At 35.6% G+C, this 13844-nt stretch overlaps 1 protein-coding gene across 1 annotated transcript; it reads right to left on the bottom strand.

The window, feature by feature from the left end:
* Positions 1-11257: 11257 nt before the first annotated feature.
* Positions 11258-12247, bottom strand: LOC103206660 (olfactory receptor 151-like). The gene has a single exon (XM_007952155.2). It carries the CDS (start codon positions 12215-12217, stop codon positions 11258-11260), a length of 960 nt encoding a protein of 319 aa, XP_007950346.2. The 5' UTR covers positions 12218-12247.
* Positions 12248-13844: the final 1597 nt, after the last annotated feature.

The following is a 13844-nucleotide window of genomic DNA, read 5'->3' as shown; positions in this document are numbered from 1 at the left end:
CAAGTTGAACTTGCATATGAGCAGTTGATGGTCTGTTCCACAATCAGCTCCTGGCCTGGTTTTGGCTGAAGATATTGAGCTTTTCCGCTGTCTCTTGCCACAGATGTAGTCAATCTGATTCCTGTGTATTCCCTCTGGTGAAGTCCACATGTACAGCCACAATTTGTGTTGTTGAAAAAAGGTGTTTGCAATGAATAAGTCATTGGTCTTGCGAAATTCTACCATGTGAGTTCCAGCATTATTTCTGTAAGCAAGGCCAAATTTCCCGACTACCTGTTCTTCGTTTCCAACTTTTGCGTTCCAATCACTAGTGATAATTAACACATCCTGATTGCATGTTCAATTTCGGACTGCAGATGTTGATAAAATTCTTCAATTTCCTCAACTTTGGGTTTGCTGGTTGGTGCATAAATTTGAATAATAGTCATATTAATGGGTCTTCCATGTAGGCGTATGGATATTATCCTATCACTGACAGCGCTGTACTTCAGGACAGATCTTGAAACATCCTTTGTGATGATGAATGCCACACCATTCCTCTTCAAACTGTCATTCCCGGCATAGTAGATCATATGTTTGTCTGATTCAAAATGGCCAAAACCAGTCCATTTCAGCTACTTAATGCCTAGGATATCAATCTTTATGCGTTTCATTTCATTTTTCACAACTTTCAATTTTTTAGATTCATACTTCATGCATTCCATGTTCCGAGGATTAATGGATGTCTGCAGCTGTTTCTCCTCAATTTGAGTGGTGCCACATCAGCAAATGGAGGTCTCAAAAGCCGTTCTATATGAACCTGCATGAAAACACCAAAAAAGGAAACATATGGAGCTGCAATCTGTCAGCAATTCTGACAGCATGGATATCTTGGATATTGCCCACTGGTGTTAAGATCTAAGAATTAAGCCAAAAATTGGCCTTGCTATCCAGGGGCTTCATGTAGGACTGCACTGGTAACTGATAAATAAAAGGGGAAGCTGCAAAGTGGGGGACTGGCTGAGCTGTGGACTTTTGGCTGTTCGGAGAGTGCAGCCATTTTGAATGTTTACAAGAAGTTTGACCATTTTGGATATTTAAAGCAACAGCATTCTCTCAGATTCCAGGGACCTAAGAGTAGTCTCCACTTGTCAGGGACTGAAAGGACATTCTGGACAGAAAGGACTGGGAAGACACAATATTTCCCTTGTTACTCTTATACCCCACACCCTGTTGATGAACAGAGGTGTGGCCATCCCTCACTCTCACCCACCTACTGGGCTGTCAAGAACTCCACCCCAGGCTGTGTGCTCTGGCAGAGCCTGGATGCCCTGCCTTACCCTGCCCAGATTTTTTATTTTCCCTTTTTTGTTTGTTTTTGGCTGTTTTAAAATTGTTATTATTATTCATCCTTTTTATGATTATTATTTTTTCTTCCCTTCCCAGGTTCTAGTTTTCACCTTTTTCTCTCTTCATTATTCTCCTACTCTACCTCTTTTCCCTTATTACCCCTCCCCAGATATTGCAGCAATGCAGTTTTATTTTTCTCTCTTTTTCTATGTATATTTCTTCTGACTTTTAAAAATATTTCTTTAAATATTTTCTCTCATTTACTGCCTTTCATCTTTTTTTAATATAATTTCATCATTTTTATATCATTTCATCATTTTTATATCATTGGCACCAACTGGCCAATGATATATGACCACCAATAAGAGCCTGACTCAGCCTTAACTGCTCTTCATAAACAGTAAACAGAAATCTGCACAGCCACTCTTATTCTCTATCACACACACCAGGAGACAGGTTATGAGTGCCTAAGTGTTGCCAACTAGAGAATAGAGGAGTACAGTACTTTGCTTATTCAGAAAAATCAAAAAAAAAAGAAAATGAAAATCTTAGGTGAAGCACTCCAACACACAATCAACTAAATATAAATATAATAATATCAACATGTCTCAGAGACAACAGGTCATCATAGCCCACACAAAGATGCAAAATAAAGCGGTAGAAACAAGGGAGCAGGATATAGATCCAGAACATATTGTTGAGAAAAAAGCAACATTGGAACTCTTTGATAAGGAATTCAAAATAATTACATGTAGATACCTTCAATGAATTGAGGGACTGATCATGGTAAACACTGACAAAATTAAAGAAAACACAGGGAAAATCCTAGAACAATTTCAGAATAAAATACAAGAACAAAATGACAAAATAAATTTAAAATTAAAAATGATACAAAATCTACAAATACTAAATTTTCAGAAATAAGTAACACATTGAAAGGGCAAAGGAGTAGTATTGAATCAATGGAAGGCAGAATTAATGAGATCGAAGACAAATACCTGAATCTTTCTTTGGAAAGGGATCAATCAGAAAAGAGATCAACACAAAATGAGGTAAGCCTAAGATTCATGTAGAATACCATCAAAAGGAATAACCTACATGTAATCAGAATTCCAGAACAGGAAGAGAAAAACAAAACCACTCAGAAAAATTGTCCTTTAATTTTTCGTAATACTTGTACAAATAATTTAGAGTTTATTGAAATAATTTCTACATGAACACTTATTTTGTTTCTAAGAAATTTTAGTATCAATTTTCTAAATTTCTATTTACTGTTTTTGTATGCTTTCTAAGTTTCTATTTATTTTTTTCAATTTATTCATATTTTTCTTTTGTTTCAATTCTTCTAGAAAGTTGTGTGTGTGTTTTCCTTTATTTTTTCTGTGGCTTCCTCAAACTTTCCCTCAAGCCATTGAAGGAACGTACATATAATTCTTTTGAATTCCTTATCAGGTATTTCCAAAAGCACTTCTCCCTCCAGAAGATTTTCAGACCTTTTATTTTGGTCAATTGTCTGAGCCATCTTGTCCTTTGTGTGTGTGCATGTGTGTGTGTGTCTGATTTGAATATACCTGTTGTCTTCAGGACATTGTAACATTAATTTTTTAATTGCATGTTGCTTTGCTTCTGTTTAGTTTTTTGTTTTGTTCCTTTTAATATAAGTGAGCAACAGGGCCAGTGTATTTTTCTAGTCACTAGTATGGCAGCACTGAAGTGCTCACCACCTGTCTCATAGTGTATTTGATAACGGGTGGGAGTATAGGCACAAATCCCTGATCACTAATAATGCAGAGCAGTTCATGTCATGCTGGGAAGATGGTGACCACTGTATATTGGTACAGGGTGCTTGAGAACACAGTGATACAACCCTAGTGGTTGGGGCAACAGATGTTAGTATGTATGGCTGGGTAGAGTCACTGGGGCCCCATAGCTGGGGAAATATAAAAATGAAGAAAAGGTAGGATAAGGGAAATGAAAAAAATATGAAAATGAAAATGGTGAGTTAAGAAAAAAAAGAGAAATTCAAAAGAAAAATGATGAATAGAAGAAAAACAAACAAACAAAACATATCTGTCATTACACATGGCTGTGTTGGAAATATGGCATTCACCCCATGGGAACATGCACCACTGAATATGGATAATTAAGGGCAACACTACTGAATGAGGAGGTGTGTAGGGGCATGAGATACTTGCTTAGCCAGATCACAAAAAAATAATACAGGGAGAAGAAGATGAAAAAGGAAAGAAAAAAGAAAAAAAAAAAGCAAGATAAGGGGAGAGGGAAGAACTAAGAATAAGAGAAGAGAGTAAAAGAAGAAAGAGAGAGAAAGAGAAAAAAAACTGTTGTGTTAGTCACCCACCAACACACAGCTCCTGCAGAAATGTTTCACTTACTCTGAGAGAGAACACAAAGCCAGCTACCAAGATGGTGGAGCAGATGCTTCTGACCGTAGGGGCAGGAATGAAATAAGACTTAGAATAGTAACAACATTTACGGAAAAAGTCAAGAAATCAAGTGACATATTGCATTAGGCAAATCTTCTACAAAAGACCTCTTTACAGTTTTTAAGAACAAAGATACCACTTTGAACACCAAGTTGGATCTGACCTAACCCATGGTATTTTCAATAGTATCATAGGTATGTGAAAGCTGGACAATGAATAAAGAAGAACACATAAGAGATGATGCCTTAAACTATGATGGTGATGAAGAATATTGACTATACCATGAAACTGCCAGAAGAATAAACAAATCTGTCTAAGAAGAAGTACCACTAGAATGCTCCTTAAAAAGGACAATAGCCAGACTTGGTCTCCCGCACTTTGATCATATTATCACAAGGGATAAATCCCTGGAGAAGATTTCATGCTTGGTAAAGTAGAGGAGCACGGAGTAAAGGGAAAACTCTCAATGAGATGGATTGATACAGTGGCTACAATGATGAGCTCAAGCATAACAACAATTGTGAAGATGTCACAGGCCAGAGAGTGCTTAATTCATTTGGTGTATTTAATCTCCATCCTTTATGATATTTTTATCTTCAATATTTCATCTTCACATATTAATAACAATGTTATATTTTTTTTCTTTCAGTGAGTGTTTTGGTTAGCTAGTATGGCTCTGAAAGGCATACACCACAAATGGGTGGTCTTAAACAAACAAGAGTTTATTTTCTTCCAGTTTGGGAGGCTAGAAGTCTGAGTTCAAAGTGTCAGGCTCTAGGGACTGGGTGAAAGCCCCTCGATCTTGGGCTTCAGCTCCACCTCCTGTTCCTGGCCCACTGAAGCTGGACACTTTTCTTCACTAAGGAAGCTACTGGCTGCTGAAGCTGACAAACCCAAGGTCGACAAATAATAAGGCACAGTTCCAATACTACCAAACCATATGACAAGCCATTGATTCAAGTCCAGAACAAGTGCCAACATGGCAGGCTGCTGAACAATGACTCAGCTATATTCAGGGTCCTAGAGTGCCTTAAGGAGCTCTGGTAGCATAGTGCCTAAGGCACTTGACTGCTAACCAGAAGGCTGGCAGTTCAAACCCACCAGACACTCCTCGGAAGGAAGGTTGGGCAATCTACTTTTGTAGTGATACTGCCTTGGAAACCCAAGGAGGGGTCACTATGAGTCGGGTCCAACTAGATGGCACATAACAACAACAACAGAGTACCATAAACTGTAGACCATTCTCAAAGCTTGGAAGCAAACCACATCCCTAAAGCAGATGTTCAGCTGCTTGTGGCAGATTCCACCACGGAGTTGATTACCAGTCTTTTTATGGGGAATAACTACCAGCAGGTTCCCAGTTGTTCAAAACCAGGCCCAGGCAAGCTGACATGTAATCTTAACTATCACAGTGACAAACATAATTTAGAAAAGTCATAAGGAGAAATGTCTATTATATTTATCCTTTGGTTTACATTTTTCTCTTCTTCTTTCTGTGTTCCTGATATTCCAAGTTCATTTATCATCTCCTTTCTGTTTTGAGGACTTGCTCAGGCCTTTCCAGGGTAAGTCTGCTGGTTAAAAATTCTTCAAAATTTGCCAGATACTCTAAGCTAAGAGCAGGTCCGAAGGGCTGTAACAGTTTGTTTTGTTTGAAAACTGAAATATGGACCAAAATGTGACCTATACTATCTAAATTTGAAATGCTAGCTCAACTTTGGTATATTTCAGGAAAAAAGTGTCCAAAATATTAAGAAGTTTGGATGTAAGAATGGATATATCATGTAAATCTTCCCCCTTTCCCTGGTACTGTCTAGAGGGCACACATTTCACCACAAGTATAAGGAATAAATTTATGAGGAACAACCCAGAAAACATGAAAAATTCTTTTTTTTTTTTTTAATTTGGGTCAAATATTACAGTGGAAACCAATGTTACTAAAATGGGAAAAATTAAATGAAATGGGGATATATGAATCTCATGACAGTATGGGAATAATGGTTGCAATCAATAACCAAAGATAAGGTGAGTATGGTTACTGTGATAAACATCAAAGTCAAAGCAGAATTGAGAACAATGTGACTCATAGAAACCATTGGCATTGGCTTGTTTATTAGTGTCACTAGAGGTAAACTCTGGTAGCATAGTGGCTAAGACACTTGATTGCTAACTACAAGTCTGGCTGTTCAAACCCACCAACTACTCCTTGGAAGGAAGATGGAGCAATCTACTTCCATAGTGATACTGCCTTGGAAACCCAAGGAGTGGTCACTATGAGTTGGGTCCAACTCGATGGCACATAACAACAACAACAGAGGTAAACAGATAAGTGTATGGAATTCTTACTTGATCTCTGTAAGAGTTCTAAGTCAGGTAAAATTTAGTCTAACTTGAAACACCAAAACAGAGTTGTGGTCCCTCAATCAATTAGTTTACAGATCCATAATCCTTTAAAATAAAGGGAGTCTGTGCCTCAGTAAGGAAGTACCCTACTAACTGCTAAAAAATTGTACTATTAATCTTTTTCTCAGCCTCCCCAAGAGGAAGCTACTGTCTTATATGAGGGTGACTGTGCATTAAGAAAAATGAAGCAATCAGACTCTGTGTTAATTTTTAGATACTGGTTTTAATTGATACTACTTGTAGGAAATCAACATGTTGCTGTGGTTCACCAGTCAGAGGAGAAGCTTATGGAATTCAGGTGATCAATGGAGTTTTAGCTCAAGTCCATCTCATAATGTGTCCAGTGATTTCTTAAACCTATTCTGTGGTTCTGTCCACAGTTCTGAAATGCATAATTGAAATAGACATGCTGAGTAATTGACAGAATACCCACATTTTCCTGACCTGTGGAGTGAAGGCTATTATGGTGGAAGCAATTAGAATTGCCCTTACTAGGAATACAGTAAAGCAAAATCAATAAAACATTCCTGGATGGATTGCAGAGATTAGTGCCACACTGAAAGACTTGAAGTATGTGGTCACATCCCATCATCACATTCAACTTAACTATTTGAACTGCCCAGAAATAGATAGATCTTGAAGAAGACTTAGGACTATTATAAGCTTAGCCAGGTAGTATCTCCAATTGCAGCTGCTGTTCCTATGTAGTTTCATTGCTTGAGAAAATGAATGTATCTCCTGGTACTCACATAGCTGTTGATCTGGCAAATGTTGTTTACTCTATAGATATTATTAAACACCACCAGAAGCAGTTTACTTTTCTTTAGCAAGGCCAGTAATATACTTTCATTGTTTTACCTCAGGTGCAGGTACCCTGATTGTCTATTTTTTTTCCACAACATAAGCAACAAATATTCTGCCTGAAGACCTTAAATAGACATTTTGTGGTCTATTTGAACCACCAGAGGCCTACTGATTTTAGACATAAAACTCTCAGTTTTCATCCTGCTACCTGACCTATAGATTTAGGACTAGCCTGTCCTCATAATTACATGAGCCATTTGCTTAATATAAATAGCTCTCTGTTATATAATAAATCAGAATAAAAGCAGTATGCATATAATAGTAACAGAGTGTATGAATTAGAGGGGGGCAAAGAGAAAGAGTGAGAGACAGAGATCAAGAGAGTTTATTGGTTCTTTTTCTCTGAAGAACCTTAAGTAGTATAATGACATATTTTTTTATATATTGACTTATTCATAACTCCTAAATATTGACAAAAAGTTGTTCAGTGATTTCCTGGGGGCAGAAGTGGGTATAGAGGTAGAGTCCAAAGAGGCATGAGAAAACTTTTTGGAATGATGGAAATGTTTTGCATCTCGATTGTGATATTTATAGAGGTGAGTATATGTATTTGTCACAATTTAATAAACCATCCACTTAAAATTAGTGAAGTTTATTTTGAAAATTATTGTATACTTAAATTAATTTAAACCATTAAGAAATATGTAAAACAATAAACAATAACAATAAGAACTGGCAGAAAAACAGAAACTCATTATTCACACACACACACAAAAGATTTTAAAAAATGGTCTGAGACCATATGGAAGAATGTCCAACTGCACATAAAATGAGGGAAATACAAATTAAAATTTTATTGAGATGTCATTCTTCAATTATTAGATTGGCAGAAAAAAAGAAAACACAAAGAACTAAACTCAAGCTTGACTGGTGTTATATCATCAAGAGAGTAGGTAATAAGGCACATAGTAAGACACAAGATAGATAGATATTGATGATACAGGTATAGATATCGATATAGATGTAGATACAGAAAGTGGGAATGCTAATTGTTATAACCCACATAGAGGGCAAATGGGCAGTATCTGGAATTTAACATACATTTGCCTTTTGATATGGTAATTCTACCTATCACAATGACACAGAAGTTGCATCTCCATTGGTATAAAAATACAAAACACAGAGATCTTGTACAAGAATTTTTAAATAGTTTAATATTTCTTAAAAACAAAGCAAATGTTCACTTAGAAATTATTTAAATAAACTCTAGTACACACAAAAATAGGAATTTTGACTTTTGGAATCATTTAAATTATTTATACAAGCATAAAAATAATATCAATGCAGATGAAGAAAAATACCAAAAAGGAATATAAGCAGAAATTGAATTAATTTAACCGTATTTTAAATTGGTAACATACCTGCAGTGGTATAAAAAATAACTTTGAACAAATTATTTTGACTTTATTCCTTGAGACAAAGAAAAAAATACCTTGTAAAGAAAAAAACAAATACTGAACTCTCTAAATAAGTTTGTTATTTGATATTTTATGGATTAGCCAATTACTCAAATTAATGATTTCAGTTTCCATCTTAGGAAATTAGAAAAATAATTGTTAAGAAAAGTAAAAGTAAATCACAATGACATAATACCTAGACATCTATCCAAATGGTAAAAATTAAGAAGAGTGACCATATCAAGTACTGTTGAAGCTGTGGACCAATTGGCACTCTCATGAAGTGCTGGTGGGAATGTAAAATGACACAAACTTTGAAATATAATTTTGTAATTTTAAAACAGTTATTTGTATACATACTTTATGATCCAGACATTCTACTCTCACGTAATTATCCATGGAAAATGAAATAATATGTCCATATAAAGAATTATACATGAATGCTTATAGTAAGTTTACTCCTTATAGTCTCAACCTGGAAACAACCCCAGTGTTCATTGCCAAGTAAATGGATGAACATGCTGTGTTACATACATACAATAGAACTACTTCAACATAATAAAAAGGAAACAATGAAGTATAGAAGCATGCAGCAACACAATTCGATGCAAAATAATTACGCCAAGTGAAATTAATTCTATACAGAGAAGTGGTTATTATTAATTTATTTTGTATAAATTTTTTGAAAGTAAAAACTAATCTATAATATCAGAGAGCAGATCAGTGGTTGCCAGGGAGATGGAGAACATGGGAATGTGGGAGAAAGGGATTGCCAAGGTGTATGTGGAAAATTTTAAGGGTGATTGATATATTGACTCCATTGTGTTGATAGTTTCCTGGATTTATAAATATGTCAACATTTCTGAAATTATATGCTTGAGATGCATGCAGTGTGCTGTATGAAAATGAAACCTCAAGAAAGTGGTTTAAAAATAAATAAAGGAGAAGGAACTTAGGGACTGAGCATATTGAGTTCCTCCATCAAACTCAGTTTTCAAATACTTACTCTTGTATTTACAGGAAGTATTTAGAAGTTCAGAAAAGACAGAAAAAAAAAAAAAAAAAACCTTCCTCCATAATCAACAAAGAAAGCAAGCTTTCCCTAAGAACTAGTATTCTGAATTCATGTTTCTAACATCCTAAACAGACAGAAGGAACTCTGGTGGTACAGTGGCTAAGGTACTCAAATACTATTCAAAAGGTCATTGGTTCAAACTCACCAGCCTCTCCCCTGGAGAAATATGAAGCAACCTGTTTTGGTCAAGATTTATAGCCTTCTAGACCCACGGAGCAGTTCTAGTCTGTGCTATCAAGTTCCTGAGTTAGAATAGGCTCTATAGCTGTAGATTTGGAGTTTTCTTTGATCTACTGCAAAATCATTTGAGTCATCAGTTTCCCAAAAAACTGGAATGCCATAAGGAGGGAAACTGCACAATCTTCAATTTTATATGACCATTTCAATACAATATGTGAATACAGTGTACATCACAGATCTTTCCACTGGATTTCTACCTTTAGATTTTTACCTTTAGATATAGATTTCTCATTTAACCCTCATGGTAGAGATCCAAGAAGCCAGGTTTCAAAGGATATCTGGCACCTTTTGATAAACTTGTAGATGTACTTGAACTTCGTGGATGGTCAGCACAGATAGCTTGTGTAATCAGACAGTCCTGATTCATGTTGAGGAGACTTAAAGGGGAGAGAGGTAAATATTAATGTGTTCATTTTGAAATTCCCTCTTCCTCTGTAGTTTAGTAAATGTCAACTTAGGAATAACAGTGAAAGGAGAGTAAGTAAAAGAAATTTGTAATAGAAATTGTCACCATCTTTTCTGCTCACCATGGAAACATAAAAAGAGAATGGAGATAATTGTAAAAGACAATTGATGTTCAAGTCATAGATGCCAGAGAAGGTTGGGCAAAAGAATGTACAGTCCATCACCACTATAAGTGCTATGCTTGTATGGAAGAAGAATCCATGTGAAATACAGTCTGGAAATGGAACAGGGGGAGGTAGTATGCAGAAGACAATTAATTAGTCATCTTCTAATATCATGCCCATCATCTCAATATCCTGAGATTTGCAAGAGAAATCTACTGTTTATGTATTTTGTATTTCTGAAAGACAGACTTATTAGTTGCCTGTGGGTTTTGCTATAAGAACAAAGTGTGCTTGCAGAAATTATCTTCATTGGCTTACTGTATGCTATATAGGCTATACACTATTAGTGATTTCTTCATTCAGTTTTGTAAAGGATTACTTGTGGACATTATACTTTAAAGCAGAAAGATACATGGTGAAAAAATATAGAGTAGGAACTATAAAGGAGGTCTCAATCAACTAAGTACACAGTAATTTTTTTAAAATTAATCTCATGATTAAGTATTAAGATTTATATTTTCTATTACAGCCTAGACCAACATCACTTACCTTAGTGTTATTGAGCTAGTTATGGCAGACAGATGTATTGACTATCAATTTACACCAATTAAAGGAAAAATATACTACCTTAGTGTTTTTTTTTTTTTTTGTTTTTTTTTAATAGGAAAAACGTAGTATCATGCAGATCAACCTGGGAAATATTTTTTTTTTAAATAAATATTCCTGTGTCTAATCAAAGACTTACTAATGCCTGAATCATAACATCCTAGAGCAGTTTTTTCTAGGCATATAAATGTGTGATGGCTTGTGTGTATTTGTGCACAGAAATTTCAGTAAAACAGTAATATTTGGAAACTGTAGTAAAAGGAAATTGATGGAAACAGAAAATGATGTTCTTTAAAAAAAAGAAAGAACAGACTGTTACCTAAGACTTTAGTGGTTCTTAATACTAAGCTGGAGTGGTCCATACCTCATACCCATGGCTTTGCTCAACACATTCTTTACATCCTTATTTCTCAAGCTGTAGATCAAAGGATTTAGCATAGGAATCACTGATGTGTAGAACACAGAGGCCACCTTTTCTTGGACCTCATTGATGCTGGATGTTGGTTTAAAATGCATGAATATGATGGATCCATAGAAAAGCCCAACAACTGTAAGATGAGAGCCACAGGTACTAAAGGCTCTGGACTTACCCTCGGTTGAAGGTATTTGAAGTATGTTGGAGAGTATAAAGGCATAAGAGATGGTGATGGGCACAGTTGTTGCTAACACATTGAATCCGCCCACAAGTATCACCATAAGCTCATTGATGTAAGTACTTGAGCAGGAGAGCTTTAGGAGAGGAATTATGTCACAGAAGTAATGGTGAATGATATTGTCACCACAAAAAGAAAGCCTTATCATGAATATTGTGTGGGGCATACCTCCAAAAGTTGCTATAATATAAACTCCAGTCACCAGCATGTTGCAGACCTTTTGAGACATGGTGACATTGTAGAGCAGTGGACAACAGATAGCTACGTATCTATCATATGCCATGGCAGTCAGCATATAGGATTCAGCAGTAGCAAAAACACAAAATAAAAAAAGTTGTGCCATACATTCAGTGTAGGAAATGACATTTTGTTCCCATACAAAGTTTTCCAAGAGTTTGGGGGTAACAACTGAGGAATAAAGAAGATCTATGACTGACAAATTACCAAGAAAAAAGTACATGGGAGATTGGAGCTTGGAACTGAAAGTGGTGAGGAAGATCATACCCAGGTTTCCCGCTACCGTGACTCCATAGATCCCCAAGAATAAGAGAAAGAGGGGCAGCTGAAGTTCTGGTTTTTCTGTCAGTCCCTCGAGGACAAACTCAGTCACTGTGGAATCATTTTGTTTGGCCATTTCCTTCAGGAAACAATGAGCTGAATCTGTCAAAAAGAAAATCACAGGAGATAATAAAGCTATTTTCCTGTGATAAGTAATAGCTTTATTAGTGTTGTAATAGAAAAGAAAAAAAAGCTGATAATCTTAAGTGTTTAAGGGTTGCTAATAAGATCATTAATTACATAATATAATTCAGTGCTGCATTATTTTAAACAACAAGATTCATAAACTATAGAGAAACAAAGAATGAATATAATGTGATTTTTTAATAATTAGAATACATCTCAATAGAACAATCTACTAGTAATCGTGTGCTCTCACAGATTAAATTAATGACAAAAATAAACAGGAGCTCATCAATAATTATCAATGGAACTGTTTCTATATCTGCAACCTTCAGAACAGGGAACATCAAGTTTTTATTAAGTGTTAAGAATTTATTTTTAGGGTTAGTGTTGGATCTTTTGTATATTTTGGTTTGTTGTTTCACCAGTAATTCAGAGCACTCCTCAAGGAGAAACTGGTAAGGCAATGAATATCTTAGGGTTAAGATCCTTTGTCTGAATGAGATGGGCAGCATCCATGTGGTTCCAATTAAGTAGGTCTTCAAATTCACTCTGGAGACTTCGTTATAATTGTTTTTTCTAAGAAGAGTTTTAGAAGGTATTCTTGGTGCATCTCAGAGAAACAGTACAATATGAAGGGAAAGAAGAAAAGACCTTTACCTCTTGCTCCACATACTAAACACCCCACTGGCAACACAAAAGTCTTGTCCTACAATTTAGTTTTCTTTGCTTATGCAATAGCCATATGTATATTTGTGTCAACAGCAGTCTTATTAAAACATAGGTTGGAATTCTACCTACATAATGCTATTTCACAACAAATGCTTTAGTAAAATATACTCGATGTCCTGGTGGCACATTTGTTAAATACTTGCCTAGTAACAAAAAATATCTGTTGTTCAAACCCACCAGTCACTCTGGAGGAGAATGATGTGGCAGTCTGCTGCGTTGAAAGCCCTTTGGAGCAGTTCTACTCTGTTCTAAAGTACAGCATCAACTTGAGGATAATGAGTCTTAAGGAAACTATAATCAGAATTTGTGCACTTGCTTGAATGCTCCCACGAGTAGAATTGTTGATCCTATTTAACTTAAATTTTCTCTCTTGGAATTGTGAAATAAATTCAATAGCTTCATGGCAAATATTACCTTTCCAGAACCTTGTTGATCTTGTTTAGTGTGTGGTATTATTAACATCTAACATCAAAGCATCATATGGCAACTTTTGGAAACGAAGAAGAAATACATCCTCTTCTCATCATTTCTAAAGCTGAGTTCATGCTCCAGCTGTGTCACTAATTCACTTTGCAACTTTGAAAAGATTTTCTTTTTCTTTTCTAAAAAAAGAATATGGTTGGAGTGAAGACTCCAGGGTCTGTTATAGCTCTAAGATTTAGTGATTCTTCTAGTTTGAGTAAATGATAAGATTGTCTCCAATCTCAGATCCTGAGAAAACTTTTATAAGCAAGGAAATACTTTGATTTGTTTTTTATAGGTCTTTGAACTCCAAGGACATGCTGGAGTTCAATATTCTCCTAGGACCACAAGTCCAGTGGAGATTCAGAAGTGAAATTCTCCTGAGA

Source organism: Orycteropus afer, unplaced genomic scaffold (assembly GCF_000298275.1).
Source record: "Orycteropus afer afer isolate SDZICR_OR568_19922 unplaced genomic scaffold, OryAfe1.0 scaffold00325, whole genome shotgun sequence".
NCBI lineage: Eukaryota > Metazoa > Chordata > Mammalia > Tubulidentata > Orycteropodidae > Orycteropus > Orycteropus afer.
The sequence above is the reverse complement of the archived record's forward strand: the minus strand, read 5'-3'. Positions and strand labels throughout refer to the sequence as shown.